Genomic DNA, 17,343 nt, shown 5'->3' with positions numbered 1-17,343 from the left:
GAATCGGAGCCTACGCTGTAGGGCCCTGAGCTCCGTATTGAAGAACTGACTAGAGATGTTTATAGTGACACTCCCACGGGTGCAGGGCCGAGGACGGTGGGCACAGGGCACAGCAAGCCCACGGATTCGTGCCCAGACCCCATGGTTATATGTCAACCTGAATTTGTACATGAACGTGCCCTGGGTCTTGCTTTCCAGTGAAGCTTCTCTAGTAAATTTGAAAGATCCCAGTAATTCGGCAGATGCACAAAGACTTCATTCTGTGAGTACCTGGATTTATAAAAAGTTCTTTCCAATGATATTACAAAGAGGTTCAGAACGTTGTACAACAAAAGTGCCAGGCTTCCAGACCATGTTCTGCACAACTTGTCATGTCACAAAAAATGACTAAGTCACTCCCTTACCCCATTCCTTTGATCCTTCACTCTGCAGTTTCTCGGCTTTACCTCATACACCACTTGTTACCTGACACTGGGTGGCACGGCGTTGCCTGCCAAAACCCACTGTGATCTCTTAGAGCTTAGAACGTCACAGAAGTCAGGGACTTTCCCTGGCCAGGATCTAAGGCCATTTGTGACCTGCTCCCACGCCCATTTCTGCCTTGTCTCACCACTTCAAGTCACTCCCGTTGACAATGTAGTAATGCACACCACCAGTCCGTGTCGCCGCACCTTAGCTGAGACTGCGCTTCCTACCCAGAACTCTTCCCATTTTTCTTCATCGAGTCACTTGTTTGCAATCCAGAGCAAATGATACAACACACATACACAAGAATGTACCCAACCAGTGGTAAAAACGTTACTGGACATCAGATCCATCGCTTAACCATATTTGCTGAATGCTGCCCATGCCCTAAGCCTAAGCAGAAGAGGAAGAGAATGTGTGGGGGGCACAGAGTTGGCGCACACACACACACACTCACACGTATATATGTGTATATCATTTCATTCCGTGTTCATCGTAACCCTGGGAGTGGGCATCATCCTCATTTATAGAGCAGCGAACGCACTCACTACTTACGTGATTTTCCTGAGATCCCATAGCCTGGCACTGGTGGGCTCAGGTGTCTAGCCTGCTCTTGTCTGACTTTATACCTGTGTGCTACATAATTCACATTTGAGAATAAATAAAGAAAAAATGGGGGGGATAATAAGCTACATCAGAAAAATAGAGGAAGACAGAGAAACTGTCCTAGGTTGAAGGAGACTAGGAAATATCATAGTCAGATACAACATTTAAGATGTTCAGAAGCCCTGAGCCCACAGTAGCACTCAAAAAAATAAAGGGAAATGGGAAAAAAATACAGGGAAATGTTATTTACAAAAGAACATTGGGAAAAAATAAAGGGAAATGTTCTTTACAAAAGAATGATAGTGGAGAAGGAATGATGGAGTGTTTAGAATGACTGTTTGGTGACTCCCAGTGTAATAACTGACTCAGGCAGAGATCGTGAATGGATACTAAACCAACTGGATGAAAGGATGGTGGGAGCAGGATAGTTCCATGTTTGTATGTATCACCCCACAGACTACTTATCACTTATGAAGGGGAACGTGTCTCTTTACAACAGAGATGGCTGGGCACCACTTTAACCCAGCAGTTGAACCTGTGTCACCAGGAAAGAGGCAGCCTGACTGTGCTCCTGAGCAGGCGCAGTGTGGGGGCACAGAATCCCCACGGGGGTTCTTGTTAAACAAGTGCTTATTGGAATCTAATCAGGAGACAGACAAACGTTTCCACATGGGAGGAGGTCAGCAAAACAGCTGGCCTAGGCACCAAAGTGGACCAGCTGGGTACAGTACAGGGACCTTAATTAAATCCTGGACCAGGGTTTAATTAAGGACTCGTCCTTTTCGACGAAAGTGGCTTTAGGGGGCTTGGTTCCAATGAGGAGAGCTGCCTCAGGATCTTGGCCAAGGCCCTCTTGCCCCACCTGGGCACCACCATCATTGGCTGTCCTGGGGGCTTGGGGATAATGAAGGGCAGGAGCAGCCCCCGGGGGCTGATACACAGTCTCGTTGCTTCTCCTACTGAGTGAAGGTCTGCCTCTGACACCCGCATCCTCTCCTGGCCTCTCAAATCTGTGACCTTGTTGACTTTCAGTCTCCCCTGGCCTTCATGGGAGGGCTGTTCCCCCTTTCACTGAAACAAATAGTGGCTGCCATGGGGGCTTAGCCAGCCTCTGCAGGTGCCTCCTCCCTCCCTCAGCGTCTCCATTGTACCTGCGTGTATCCAGTTCCTGTCGTTTGTCATAGAGCGTTGCTTCTGTGCTTGTCATGCAGGTTCCAGTGTGAACGGCCTGGAGGAGCCCAGCATTGCCAAGAGACTGCGGGGCACGCCTGAGAGGATTGAGCTGGAGAACTACCGCCTGTCCGTGAGGCAGGCCGAGGGGCTGCAGGAAGTGCCTGAGGAGACGCAGGCCGAGCACAATCTGAGCAGCGTGCTGGACAAGGGCGCGGAGGAGGACGCCGCCAGCAGGTCAGCCGCACCGGCCGGGCTCAGCCCCTCCTGTGTGTGCCCGTGGCTTTCCCCGCAGCCTCTTCCCTAGATAAACATGCTGCCCCACTCGGGGAGGCAGCACTGCGCCTGCCAGCAGTGTGGGATCTGGGCCCGACGACCTGGGCTGGAATATTGGCCTTGCCACCTACTGGCTGTGTGACACTGGGCCAGTTATGCCACCTCTCTATGCCTCCGTTTCCTTATCTGTGAAACGAGGGCGGTATTAGTACCTTCCTCACGGAATTGGTGTGAGGCTTAAATATGTGTAGTGTTTAAAATGGTATAGGAACACCTTGGTTTACTGCACTTCACAGACGCTGTGATTTTTATAAGTTGAAGGCAAGACCCTCCACCAGCAAAAAGAGGAGGCCTGGCTTCATTGTGATGCTTGCTTTATAGCGGTGGTCAGCACCAAGCTGCACTGTGTCCGAGGCCTGCCTGTGCTCAGCACTGTCCACGGTACAGGTTGTGGCTGCCTTTGTTACCACTTCGCACGCTGCTGGGCCCTTTACAGAGGACATGTCTCTCCTTCGCCACACGGGCCGTCTAGGGAATCCTGTGAAGTACACACGAACAGATACTTTGTCACCTTATAGGCAAAGACACTGATGGTGACTGAGGTTAGGGTCAAGGGTGGGCTAAGGTCAGACTCAGGTTTTCTGGGTCCACGTCCAGGATTCTCCCTGCTTTCCTGTTGCCTGGTGATCCCTCTGCCCTGTTCCATGGAAGTTCTTACCCGTTCATCTGGTTAGCCAGCGGAATCACAATCCATTTCACTTAATTCAGAGCTTCTACATTTATTGAACATCTAGTATGGCCTTAACACTTTGCTATTCATTGAAAAGGTCACAGAGAAAAAATAGCAGTCATCGATGCTGCCCTGGGCTGTTGTTTACAAGCTCAGTGGAGGGGAGAGACCCCCCGCAGGGACAGCAGTGGACCTGAAGCAGTGTGCTCAGTGGGAGGCGCCCCGGGATCGGAATAGAGGCTCCTCTTATGACTTAGCCACCCTTCCACTGTGCTGTCTTGGGGAAGCTACCTCACCTCTCTGGGCTTCTTTCTTACCCTATGCGTTAAAAGAGAAGCAGAATACCTGTGTCCCAGGGGCCACACACATCAGCAAGGGGCTTTCTGCTTGGCCAGGCCCAGTGTTTTAATTACGTTGAACTAAGTGAGGCCTTTGGTGGACGTGCATGCTCAAAAGACCCCCTGAGTCTGCCGCCTTCAAGCCAGGACTCATTCTTATTACCTGCCCAGACCGGCCGTTGTCAGCACAGAAGGATCCAAAGTGCTCGACGGGAGATTATCAAGGAGATGGAGAAACAATATATGTAAAAGAGAAACAGACATAAAAAAGAAAGCGTACAAGATAGAAAGAGGGAGTGAGATCAGTAATAGCCAGAATGTCCTGCAAAGCTTCCACGGTGGGAGCACGTGCTGTAGTGCCAGTCAGGTGGGGGCCTTGGATTGGCATGAGAGCGTTTGGGTCACACTCTGGACACTGCTTTGTAGCCATAAAGAAGGAAATGTGTGATGGTAAAGAAAACAGCTTTTTTTTTTTAAGTTCCAAGAATGCTTTTAAGAGGGTATTTGCTGGGCAGTCACTTCAGCCCCGCGCTGGTGTTGGCCACCCTCTGCTGGACTGCTCCCGGGCTGGCCTCCATGCATTGCGGGGACAGCCTCCCCTTGAAGTTGTTGTCACGTGAATCTGCATGTGTACCCAAGAGACACAGCACTCCCTACTGTGTCCTCTCTGTGGTGGGTGGGCCAGGAAGTCTGTTGTCAAAGCAGAGCTAGAGGCTTGGCCGCAGGTCCAGTGGGTCAGCCCCCTGGCCTGCAGGAACAACTCCACTGTGATTTGTAAACGGGAAGATAGTGGGGCAGCAATTGACATAAGGTAGACAGGGCATTCCTGGAAGACTAACTCAAGGTATGACAGGAAGGGCAGAACAGAAGAGTATGAAATAAATTAGCATTCAACAGTGCAATAAATGCCTCCATCTTACTTAAATTCAAGCTAAAAAGCATAAAAGAAGAAACAACTAGCATTAGCTGCTATGCAGAATTAAAAACAGTCTCTTGAAGGTGAAGCAGTCAAAGTAAGGAGCTAGGGGTTTTGTCTTACTTCCCACAAGAAAGGTGAGATGCAGGAAGTGTGTCCCGTGTTTTTTCCACCTTCCCTACAGCACCAAGGAGAGTCAGGCGTTTTCAGCCCTTAGTCCTTCCTTGAGGAGGTGTTAAACTTGATGATGAGAAATGACAGAGTTTTAAGGAATTAACCAGTTCAACCCAGAAACACTTCGGGTGAGTTTAAAGAGCTCTTAAGTTAGGTGTCTGCTGCAGGGGGGCAGTGCAGTGTGATGTGTCAGAACATGACTTTGGAGTGTACCAAACCTGGCTTAAAGCCTAGCTCTATGCCTGCTAGTTGTCGGCAAGTTCCTTAACCTCTGTGCCTCGGTTTCCTTGCCCACAAAGGACATAGCTCAGGCTGGTTGTGAGAACTCAGTCAAACAGCAGCCAGCAGTGTCCCGTGCCCAGTGAGCACTTTGTCACTGCTCTGCCCAGCTCTGGGCACAGGAGGGGCAGGGCAGGGTCTTGTACCACTTTCCTTACACGGGTGGTTCAAGTGCCAGCAACTGGGTCTGGCCCCAAATCACCTTTCCGTGGGGAAGTGCTAATTACGCTTTACCTGCACCAGAATCGCCATGAGGGCTCATTAAAGCCCAGATTGCTGGGCAGTTTCTGACTCAGCCAGTGTGGGCTAGAGACCAAGATTTGCATTTCTAGAACATTCCCAGTGATGCTGTGGCCTGGAGACCACGCTTTGAAAGCCACTGCTTCCCTGATGAAAACACCACCTGGGACACGAGGTAAAAAGATGATCCCCGGGCCCTCCCCTGGAGTAGCTAAGTCAGTGGCTTTGGGGTGAAGGCCAGGAATACCTGTTTTTAACAGACATGACATGATTCTTACCATCGGCTTCATGGGTAGTTCACACAGGTGGAGACTCTGGCTCAGGCATCATCAGCTCATGACCCCTCCTTGGAATAGGGAATTGGGAGCATCTTCCCAAAGAGACTCTAGAAACAGTACTTTTATTTTCTCTGGGAGAGACCAGGTGCCTGAAGACAATAGAAAACTGGCTTTATGGTTTTAGTTGTGTTTTTCCCTGACTGCCCATATGGAACCCAGGTGAGGACCATGGCTTATGCAGTGCCCATCTACTGAAGTCCTGTAGTGTTTACACATCCTGGCTCTGAAGAATTAGTCAGTGAGAGCTGGAGCAAACAGGTGTGCTTTCCAGAGCGGATGCCCCAGAATTGAGGACAGGCCAGCACAGAGGGGCCTTGCCGCCCGTCAGGTAACACCGTGAGGAAAAGCCCCTCCTTCGAGGCTGACCGTAAACAAGTGGGAATTCCTGACTGTCCTCTGTCCCACCTCACCCCTTCTCCAGCAGGGTCAGTAATGTGAGTTCTTGCTGAGCAGGATGCCAGTCTTACTGTGAATTACATTTCTACCATGTAAACATGGCTAGACTGTGTGTGTCTTCTCTGGCAGTGAAATGTTTACACATTGTCAGAGTGGGTGGGATCTAGGATGGCCAAGCAGGACAGAATATTGCACAGACTCTCTGACTATGAGTGGGTTAATTTAAAAGTGAAAACCGTGATTCCCCATTTTCCCTTGCAAACCCCCAAGAACTTCACGTGGATTCTATGCAACAGCCTGCCTCGCTCATACAGGGCCTGCCCAAATTCCTGGTCTCCACTTTAGACGCAAGCAGCCAGGCGCCCGTTCGTGGTCTTCCTCCTGGGCTGTCACCCTGACAGCTGCTAGGAACTGAAGGCGCTTGGATTCTAAACCACTGCATGGGGCGCAGCAGGGTATGGTATGGACGCTAGGCAGTCCTGACTACTCACACGGATGGCCCAGCCTCCAGCTTCAGTTTCCCCGTTTGTGAAGCGGGGAAGTCATCGTGGCTGTGCCTTCGTCATAGTGCAGCTAGGTAAGCTAATCCACGAGCCGTGCCTGTGCCATGGGGCACGTCACGGGGCACAGGGAGAGCTGCCCAGCACTGTGCTCATCGTCCTGGGACATGCCGCTCTGGCCCAGCAGGTCCTCTGCTTAGCCCACTGAAGTCGGGAGCAAGCCTGTCCTATTAGAACCAGGCCATGTGCCCCTGGTTCTGCTTCCTCCCACCACGTCCCATCATGGCCTCACTAATAGGGCGACACCTGAGAGGAGACTCGGAAGGTGTTCAAGGTGAGTGAGTGGGTGTAAATTGTAGCACAGACGACTTGTTAGACATTATTCTGACTGAAAGAGGCAGCTCCTTCTGACGGACGCTCTGCCGAGAGGCTTCAGACGTGTCTGCCGCTGTGAACGTAGACATGGTACCCCTGCCATGTCGCTGCCTTGGCTTTCCCTCGGGTGCTCCCGGTACATCCCTGCCCGTCTTGGCTGTGCTGGGCCTGTGACAAGCACCACAGCGAGGAGAGCAGACCTGGCCCTGCTCTCAGAGACAGTGCGGTCCCGGGGAGGCCAGCCTACACCAACCAGTCACCTGGAACAGCGTATTGTTATAGACACCCAGATAGCCGACTGCTTAGCGGAGAGCTGATCCGAATGACTGGCCCTCATCTCTCCCCGAGGCTGTGTCCGGAGCGGTCACTTGTCCTCCCTGAAAGACAGAGGAGCTCGTTGTCTGTATTGCATTTTGCTCTAGTCGAGTGATTCTCTGCACTTAAACTTTTCAGGCTGTAGTCTGAGGGTGGGGTGGGGGGTGTCCCCTACACATTCCAACCTCTTCAAAAGGCCAGAACAGAAATTCAGGTACCGAAAGCAGGCGAGAATTTCAAACGAGCTTTGGTACTGAGCTTACACTGCAAGTCTTACGTGACGTGAGGAGCCTGGCCAGACCCAGAGCATTGCTCCCAGGTACCGTGGAGTGCTGGCCTGGAAAGGGACACATGGCAGCACCTGCTGATCTCTCTCTGTCCTCCACAGAGGGAGGGAGCCCTGTTGGCCCATCTCAAATCTCCACGAGCATGCAGCACGACCTCTCAGAAATGGCCTCAGAGCTTGCAACTTAGGAGGAGAGGCAAAGGTCATTTCCACCCTATTTTTGTACTCTGTGTGTCACTTGCTATTCTCCCATGGTCCTTGAGCTGTCACAAAACTAGCCAGTGTGGCTCTCAGAGCTGTACACAGGGCTTCATTACCCTTAGTATGTATAGGGTGGCCTTCTCATGAGGTGGCACAGAAGAGGGCAGGGCTGCACTGAGGCCCTAAGAAACTGCCATTCACCCCACCCTGCCTGCTGACTGCTGGGCAGCCTGAGCTCAGCCGTGTAAGAGGACAAGCGGCCCTCTCTCTGCCCACCTAAGACATACGATGAGCATAGGAACATTCTTATCCTTACTTCACGTTTGAAAGGTGTTAAATAACATAAATAACCCATTGTTGTTAATTAATAAGAAAGTAAACAAATGGAAACATATAGGTAAGGCAAAGTAATACCTAAGTAAACACTGAAAAATAGTCAAAATCTAGATGCCCAACTTCCTGTGGCCCGGATTCTTGTTTGCCTGCTTTAAATTGCTTCCTCCCAGCTCTCCATCCCAGCACAGTCATGTTGTGCCATATTCTGTCATGACATGTTTGCGTCCTATCTCCCCTAGGGAATGAGGATCTTTTCTGTTACTTTGAACTGCCTGCAATGGCTACGAAGGTGCATGGTAAATAGAAGACACTCAGTAAATTTTAGTTGGGTGAATGAATGAGGTAGACTTCATCAGACGAGCCGGGTGCAGTAAGGAGCTGGCTCCGTTTATTTCTGTGTCCCTGGCTGAGCTTCGGTAGACACTCAAAATGTTTGTCGAAGGAACAAATGTGTAGATGAGTAAACAAGTGAATGGCTCGAGTCCCAGGCTGTGACACAAGCACCTTGAAAATCAGTAAAATCTCTAATCTTCACAACTGCCTGCAAGGCAGGTATTAACATTGCCCTGTCCCCGTGAAGACACTGAGGCTGGGAGGGCATAAATAATCAGCACGGCCCTGTGAGGACCCAGCCACCTGAAAAGCCGAAGGGATGCAGCCCACCAGGCTGCCCTCACTGCTGACCCAGCGGCCATGGGGGGGTTCCCAAAGCCAGCCTCAGCCTTGGTAATTTGGGGAAAAGACAGACCCCAACAGAAAGGTTAATACTCGTGGGTATGCTTTAATTATGGGAAAGGATAACGACTGAAATCAGTCAAGGGCAGTGCCTCGGGCAGAGTCCGAGAACAGGCAGGTGCAGAGCTGCCAGGTCCTCTCCCCATGGAGTTAGGACAGGGGTACCTTCTTGGTTTTGATGTGTGACGGTACCCCCGGAGAATTGTCACCAAGCTTTGCTGTTGAGAGTTTTTCTTTGGGCTTGATACCTTGGCAATGAATGATTGACCAATCGATCGCCCATGTTGTTGTGGTTGGTCTCCAGGGCACCTGACACTGCATGACCCAAAGCCGTCACCCTAAATGATGAGTGTCTCTGATATGGCCAGCCCTCACCCTAAATCACATTATTAGACTATCCACCATGACGTAAGGCCCCAGTGGAATACTTGCCCACCAGGCAGGGCATTCCAAGTTCACCTCCCAGAAGCCGAGGATGGTGTCCAGGCCTCTGGGAGCAGGTTAAGTTCTTTACTACATTTGTGGTGGGTGCCACGTCCTCATCACAGTTCTCACTGGCTTGCTGTCACACATGGCCCCACTCTGGGGAGGGGAGAGCACCCCCCTTCACAGGAAGTCGGGCCAGCCTCCCGCCATGCCTGATGCTGCCGGGGTGTGGGGCTCCATCGTCCAGAGGCTGGACCTCGCTTCACGGTGAAGCCTAGTCAGCTCCTTTCCTCACTGGAGGCAAAGCCTGTCCTGAAGGAGACTGGCAGTTATCTGTCCATGGAGTGGCTCTGAGAAGCTGCTCTGCTCCCTGTGACGCTGGCTGTCCTCCTGCTGTGGACCCCACGGTGGTATTGAGTGCTGAGGTTTTTCATCCATGTGCTGCCTGTTGTACCGCTTCTCGGCAGAGCAGGGAGGGCGGGGCGACCTAGAGCGCAGCCATCCCGTTCAGGGCTCATGTAAGTCATGGCAGCTGTCTTCTCACACGTCATGCTGCCGCCATTTGAAAGTGAGCCAGGCTGTGTGCTGTGAAGGGAGCTGTGGTGGCAATGCAGCCGCTTGTCAAAAGCAGTGCCCAGGGGTGGGGGTGTTGCCACCATGTCCCCACAGTTCCTGCACTGTCCTGTGCAGTGAGCGGGGCCTCTGCTGCCACGCTACCTGTGTGCTCCCTGCAGTGTCCAGCTCAAGGTGTGGCAGATCGTGGGCACTCAAGGAACACTGTGGAGCACTGTGCTGCCTCCCCTCCAGCGCGTCTGCAATTAAGACTCAGCTTGGGCGCCCTGCAGCCGCTGCCCCTTCCCTGGCCTGGCCCTCACGACAGCCCTCCAACCGCCTGAGTCAAGTAGAATTGAGTTCCTCAAACCAAATAGTGGAGCACAATGGAAGGAGACTTCCTCTCCACTCCTCATCCCCGAGGTCATGAGTTTGTATCAGAAGGGGTTCACACCCCGCGTTCCGAGGGCCTTTGAGACTGCCTCTGAACAGAGTACCCAGCAGACTGGGCCACCGCTCACGTGGGCTGTCAGGGGGCTCGCACGTGTATAGGCCAGCTTGCCCCTTGTTCCCTCTCCTGTACCCTCGTGTACCTGATGTGGGGAGGCACGGTGGCCCCTCCGACGAGGCCTCCCTTCCCGCCCAGCAGCTGCTTTCCCTCTGGTTGTGGCTTTCACCTCCCCCTTCTCAGTTTTGTCATTCCCTCACTTTGGCTGTGTGCTTTTTCTTCACAGCAGTTCTGAGTCCGAGATGGAGGAGGAGGAGCCTCCCCTGCCCACCTCAGACCTGGGTGGCGTTCCTTGGAAGGAGGCTGTGCGGATTCACGCTCTTCTCAAAGGAAAGAGTGAAGGGGATCTGGAGGCCTTGGAGAGCTATGAGCTTGGGGACAAGGAGGAGGACGAGGAAGACGAGGACGACGAGGACGATGAGGACGAGGAGGACGAGGAGGACGAGTCTAGTGAAGGTCAGAAAGCAGCCCCTTCTCCTGCCTCAGACCCTGTCCGGGCCTGAGGGTAAGAGGTCTCTGGCTGGGGTCCCGCGGTCGTACCCCACACAGCCGCACACATGTCCCTCCCACCTCCCTGACCTTGGACACAGGGCACAGCACACCATCCACAGCAGAAATGCTGTCTGTGTGCACATCTGAGTTGAAATTGGAAGTGCAGGGCAGGGGCCAGTGCGAGGACTTCATCCAGACGAGGTGCCTCATTCTCCTCCTCCTCTTCTCCTTTTTCCCCTTCAGTTTCAGTTAATGAAATTTTAGTAAAGAAAGAGAATTTAGTTTTCTAGAGGAGTCCCTGACTCCTGGGCCTAAATATCAGATGCTGCAGAGTATTGAATCTCACATTTGTTCAGAGCCACTGTCACTGAGGAGGGAGCTGAGCCAGGTGCCCACTGGGCTGGGTCCAGGCAGGGACATGTAACAAGCAGCACGTTTGTACCAGTGTCCCGGGAGGGAGCACCAGTTCCAATGTTGGGTCCATCTGTTTGGCTCTGCAATGTTCTGTTGCTTTGGACTCAAGATGTTTCAACTCTGTCCCTGTCTCTGCCTGTGTGTCCTTGAGTGAATGAGGAAGAACTTGCAGGGCCTCCTTTTCTTGCCTGTGGAACAGACAGGGTCATTCATTCCCTGTCCTGACTGCACAGAGGTCTGGGTGGTGGTAAAGAAGAAACTGGCAGTGGAGACCCGAGTCCGCTGAGGACAGTGCTCTGTCCATTCACTGTGCGCTCCCTCTCCAGGGCGCAGGGAATAGAAGAGGAGGACACACGCTTTTACGCCCAGCTCCTCCCATGCAGTCGAGGAGCGGTCAGTTCTGGACATTCGGGCCACGCAGAGCTGGCAGTTGGTGGGCTGCTGCTCCCTATGCTTGTCTGATCTTCCTGGAGTTAGATGCACTCGGTTGCCCAGCACATCCAGGGTCTGCTTTCTCTGGCACAGCAAGGCCAAGCGCGGGCCGGATGCAGAGCCCTGCCAGCCAGGGTGCGTGTCACTGAGCTGGTGTCCGAGAGCCATGTGGCTCTAACACACCGGCCTGATGTGGCAGAGCCGGCAAGAAGCAAGACATGGTCCTCCTGACCCTGAGGTGCCCACATGGCGTGACCGGTCAGGCAGGGCACTTGCTGTGGCTCCCTAAGGAGCATCTCCACACCTGGTTCTCCTGTACTCTTCTCTCCAAAGGTGCGGGCTGGCGGGGAGCCTGAGGCGACTCTGGGTGCCTGCCTCCCTCCTTACTGTTTGATGTGCAAGAAGGAGGCAGGCCCTTGTTTGGAAGCTGGTGCCGGGTTCTTTTCTCCATGTGCTGTGTCTGCCGCACCTCGGCTGACCAGAGCTGCCCCTGTGTGCCTGCCAGTTAGGGGGCTGAGCATGTTCACAGCTCTTTCAAGGAAAGGTACTTAGTTTGTATCGTCCCAGACATCATTATCTCCATCTGACGATTAATATGCTCCATGGCTTCTATCCCCTGACACGGCTTAAGGTCACAGCCAGTTTCCTTTCAGGAGAGTTTAGCCGTGCCTTCCCTCATGCAGCCTTAATTTCCTGGACCCTGGACCTGGTGGGAAGAGCAGCAAACCTGCAGGGAGCAGCCTCTAACTAGAGAGACGTGTGCTGACAAACTCAGCAAAACCCTGGGCCCTTGTTCTTGGCCCATGGTGAGTGTCACAGGCCGTGCACTTCGAGACCTGTGTAGACAGTGACCGGATGTTATGCCGTGCCGCTGAAGATAACTCTTCTTTCTCTTCTCTTTCCTCCCTCCATTTCTTTTCTCTCTGTATCCCCCCCCATGGGAATTCTTGATGCTGTGTTTGTGGGTGTCTGGCTCCCCCTGCTGTAGAAGGGGAGTATTGCCCCCGGGACAGAGAACTCCTGCAAGGCCAGTGGCTCCAGCACCTGTCAGAGGAAGAAGATTCGGGTACATGTAAAGGTACCCACTCTGCCCCTGCCCACCTTCTACCCTGGCTCCCGGGCAGCCATCCGAAATCTGCCTCCAAGAGCAGGTCCCACGTGAAAAGATCTGTTTATAGAGCTGCATTGACAGGCTTTGGCATATATCCTTGGGCCCAGCCTTCTGTGAGACAGAGATTCAAGAGGAAATCAGAGAAGACTCCAGAAGCAGCCTTATTAGGTCCCCTGTGAGGTCCCTTCGTCCAATTAGGCCTCGGCTTCTCCGATGCAGAAAACCTCACGTTCAGTCACAGCTCTCAGCGTGGCTCAGGTGCCAGCGCCTCCCTTCACTGCACCTTTGAACATTTCTCTGAGAAAGGAGGAAGTGCTGGCACTTGGGGACTTATCAGGTCCCCAAGCTCCATTTAGTAACAGGAAGCTGAGCATTATACAGGGAGGACTTGCTCCCCTCCCTTTGGTGCCATGAAGTTGAAGAAAGGCCCTACGTTTTCTCTGTGATGCGTTTCTTAGTCCTGAGATGTTTAGTGGCTCAGCTGTGCCTCAGCCCCACCAGCACCATAAGGCCTGAGCCTGGCAGAAGTCTGTGATCCTACAGCATGCAGCGGCTCTGCACCTAACTGGTATTGCCCGCATCCATGCTCGGCGATCTCATTGACGCTTTCTGGCATTTTCTTTTGTATCGCATTCCCTGTCACTTGAGAATTAAGAGGCTGTCATTACAGTGATGTCCCGCCAGCCTATTGAGAGTGGGCTCCCATTGGGGGCCCCAGAGTCTCTTCAGATCAGGTGGCACCTGCTCTTACCTGAAAAGCCGTCCTCCCTTCTGCAGTGCCCCCTCCCTCCAGTTGCTGGCTGTTCCTTTATTTTAACCCAGTTGGATGGCCTGGTCCCAGCCCTGGCTGTGGGGAGTGCACAGGGCAGGGGTGCCTGCAGTCCCTGGGCGCTGGTAGGGTCTCACTTAGCTCAGAAGCCAGGTCCTGCATGCAGCGGCGTCAGCGGGGCACTGATGGAGTTTGAAGAAAGGGACTTGGACCTCACAAAAAGCAGAAAGGTCTTACTCCTACCCAAATTTAGGAGTTGTAGGGCAGAGTGCTGCTTCCTCCCAGCCCGGCCTCCCCTGTTCCGTCCTGCCCCGTAAGCTGTGTCCCTGCCTTGACCAGCGGGCAGCATGAGGCCTTACGGACTTTTGTCTCCAGCTGCAGAAGATAAAAACTAAAGTACCAACAAAGTAAATTTCTGTCCTGTGTGCATTGATTGTTTCAAGGCAAAATGACACTGTCCCATCCCACCTCTCTCGTCATTTGGCTCAAATCTCAAAGGAGAAGCTGTCAGCATGGCAGGTGGCAGTAAGCACTATGCCGTGTCACCAGTAGAAGGGACAGGCAGTGTGCACCCTCAGGGCTCTCTTGCTGTGCTCGGTAAAAGCTAAGTACTCTGACCTCTGGAGGGATGGCCCTCAGGGGCCAGTTGAGACTTGTTCTTTTTTTTCTTGCTGGGCACTTGGGTCCCTCAAATGCAGTTAATGTGCAAAGAGCATCAGAAAGGAAAATTCTTTCTGCACCGGAGCTGAATGTATGATTCTCTTGTTGAAATTAACAGTGTATGTAAAACTTGCAATGACTAAGTCAAGTTGGAAGAGTAACAGTCAGAGAGAGAGAGAGAGTTTGTGTGTGTGTGCACGCGTGTGTATACATGCACACACACGCACACAGGCACACGCATTCTCAGTTTTTGCCTTTCTAATCCACACTGATCCTGGTAACTTTTCTTTCTGTTTTCTTTCCTGTGGTGTTTCATTCCCTCCTTCCCTTGATTTTATTTTCTCCTTTCTTCCTCCCTACCACTCTCCCTTCCTCATTGCCTTCACCTTTTGAACCTGGTACCGTAGCCGGGAGTCAGCGGCTACAGCAGATCGTAAATGCAGCTGATCCCCTGGAGATCCAGGCTGACGTGCACTGGACACACGTGCACGAGAAAGAGGAGGAGGAGCGAATGGCACCGACCTCTGAGTCCTGTGCTTCTGGAGGTAACTGCTGCAGGACCCCCGGTTCCGATGCCTCTGGGAGTTTCTCTGTCGCTGCGTCCCCTCTCATTGCTGCAGAGGACTCTTCTGTTAGGGTCAAAGCCATCCGTGGTCAAAAGTAACAGCTAACAGAACATTTTGTTTTCCTTATGTTAATCGTGACCACTGCCCTGGGCTGTTGTCTGAGGATATGTAAAGTTCTCTGTGGGTTAAGAGGTTGTGGACTCTTTCTCCACTGACGCAAAATAGTAAAATGAACTTGATCTTGAGAAACGAAGAATTTTCTTTCTTTCCTCCATGATATCAGGCAGGGTTTCTCTTTTCTCCACTTAGTAGAATGTTCTGGTGCTTTCTACATGGAATGTGTCTGGGTGTGAATGTGCATTAGCAGGATGGTGATAAGGGGGCATAGTATGAAGGGAAATGAAGTTCTAAGAGGAGATAATAGTAAAGAGGCCTCTAAAGAAGCATAATTTCCAGCTCTAGGTTGTAGATGACATGATGAGTGTTCCAGAGCAGGATGGAGATGAACCTTATTCTGGCTTTTATTCAAGCAATAAAAGAAAAAAATGGAGCCTGGAGGTCTGTGGCTGCTGCCATGTCATTCTCATACCTTTCAACCTCAGTATACCCACCTTCCACATACAGACCTTTGGAGCCGCCAGCCTGTCTCTCGTTCACTTATCTTCATGTTTCCATCCAGTGCCTGTTGAGGCCACGCGCCCTGCAAGGCTCTGAGTATACAAGGAGATGGTCCCTGCCTTCATGCAGCAGCCTTTGATGGAGCATTTGATCCTCCCCAGCCCCAAATCTTCACCTATAGGCAAGACCGACCTCTGTTAAATACTTTTACAGCAATGTAAGTCCACCCAGAAGCTCTGCGGGAATGGAGGCGAGACCCTGCTGGCCAGGGGCGTCAGACTGACCCGTGCCATGGGGCTGGCTCTGCAGCCCAAGCCCATATGACCCTCCCTGTGTTTTCTCTCCATTCCTCGTCCTGGATACCCATCACAGAAGCTGGCAAGGGGCCTGTTTCCCTCGTCAGTGCCGACAGGCCTCTGCCTATAACATCATCTCGGTTTTTCTTTTGTTTTGGACTTTAGGGATGACTTGACTCTCCTCACTAGGAACGCTTATTCCTGTGTAACTTTGTATTTATCGTCTGTTTTAAATTCAGTGCCTGACCTTCCCTCCATACGCCGTGCAGCAGTGCAGGCCTGGCTGGAGACGGTCTCCGGAGGTAGTCTGGTGATGTTTCTTCTCTCCCCACTCACCATAACAAGTCTCTCAGCAGCTCTGCTGGTGCCTTAACACTACAACTCTGGCCCTGCTGCTCGTGCATGCCAAGGGCGGGGGTGGGGCACATGCATGCCTCACTCAGGCAGCCGTCCTGCATGGACAAGACACGCACCCCGTGCCTTTCAGGGACGACTCAGAGATAAGCAATAGTGTAGACAGGACAGATGGACATTTGTTTAATTCATAGAGGTTGGGTCAAGCCCAAAGCTGAAGCAACATTTTTAGCACTGAGATCTAAACTCTAGAGAAATTGAGTGTGAAAGGAGAAAATGAGTTTAATAGTTCACAAACCTACCGAAGTGTCAGAGAAAGAGGCAGTCAGTAGTCAGGGGGGCTTACGGGAAACAGCAGTAACAAGAGGAGAGCCGGGGGTTGGCAGATGTCGTTCAGCTAAGAGCAGAGGGATAAGCTGGGCATAAGCATGTGTAGCCTCAGCTGGGTCTTCAGACTGAGGTGCAGGTTTCTCACTAAGTGCTGAGGCCAACAGGTAGCTGAGAACCTCGGTTGTCCTTCCTCAACTTTCCTAGAGAGGCGTTTTTCAATGAGGGGACTCCTGGCATTTGGGGCAGAACGCTTCTCTCCATTGCAAGCATGTGTGGCTTCTGCCCTCTAAATGTCATAGTGCAGCGTCCACTCCCAGCCCAGTCATAAGACAACCAACAAGGCCTCTGTGCAATCCCAAATACCACTCGAAGAAGGGCAGTAGTGACCCAGCGGTTACTTGTGGAGGGGCGGGACTGGAGCTCGTGGATGGTACCACTAGCCCCTCACCAGTGCACTCCACTGCCCCGATGGGCCACAGACACAGCACAGTCAGGAGGTCCCTTCCCGCAGAGCCCCAGGGCACGGGACAGAGGCCATCAGCTCTGTGCACAGAAGCTGCTGGGCACTCTCTCCTAGTTAGTTTGCATCCCCAGGATGATTGGACAAGGCTGAGGTGTCAGGACTTCCCAGAAAATGGCAGCTGAGCTAAACCAGGAGCTAAGTGTGGCACAGACTCCTGGCTTCTGTAGTGTGTGGCCGCTTCTAGCACCCTGCACTCCGCCCTAACCCAGATGTGACCCGCCACTCCATGCCTTGAGCTGCGTCTGCCTTACGCATCGGCTGCTGCTGGGTCGGCACCCTCACCTGTTTGTTTTGATGTGTGTGACAGTTGTTCCTCCCAGGGTGCTCACGAGGACGGTAGGCTTCTCACCCTCTGACCGACGACACTCAGGAGAAGCCCATGAGGGTGAGGGGCCAGGCTGGGGCAGAGCCCAGCCGGTGAACAGTCCTCATGCTGGCCGGACGGGCACCTTGGGCCAGCGTCCTGTGTACTTGCCATCAGCACTGCAACTGCCACCTCGACACCGGCTCGCACAGAGCTGTCTGAGCACACGTGGTGGCACAATGGGCCCTTGCCATGCTGGCCCAGGTGCTGTTCCCACCAGGTTGGGGTGACTGCGAAGGACAAAGGTTCTAG

The 17,343-nt window shown here is 52.6% G+C and overlaps 1 protein-coding gene across 24 annotated transcripts in view; it reads left to right on the top strand.

The window, feature by feature from the left end:
* Positions 1-17,343, top strand: part of MICAL3 (microtubule associated monooxygenase, calponin and LIM domain containing 3) — a 215,832-nt gene that overhangs the window by 166,175 nt on the left and 32,314 nt on the right. For 10 of the 24 annotated variants that reach the window (XM_081058146.1, XM_081058156.1, XM_081058139.1 and 7 more), the window contains 4 exons: positions 2,283-2,478; positions 10,389-10,618; positions 12,489-12,578; positions 14,448-14,585. In XM_081058146.1, coding sequence (XP_080914272.1) covers positions 2,283-2,478; positions 10,389-10,618; positions 12,489-12,578; positions 14,448-14,585 — 654 coding nt within the window. Of the gene's footprint in view, positions 1-2,282; positions 2,479-10,388; positions 10,619-12,183; positions 12,378-12,488; positions 12,939-14,447; positions 14,586-15,759; positions 15,823-17,343 lie in introns of those variants that run through there. The other 14 variants (XM_081058145.1, XM_081058141.1, XM_081058142.1 and 11 more) reach the window with 7 other exon arrangements.

This window comes from Rhinolophus hipposideros (assembly GCF_964194185.1).
Source record: "Rhinolophus hipposideros genome assembly, chromosome: 9".
Taxonomy (NCBI): domain Eukaryota; kingdom Metazoa; phylum Chordata; class Mammalia; order Chiroptera; family Rhinolophidae; genus Rhinolophus; species Rhinolophus hipposideros.
The sequence above is the reverse complement of the archived record's forward strand: the minus strand, read 5'-3'. Positions and strand labels throughout refer to the sequence as shown.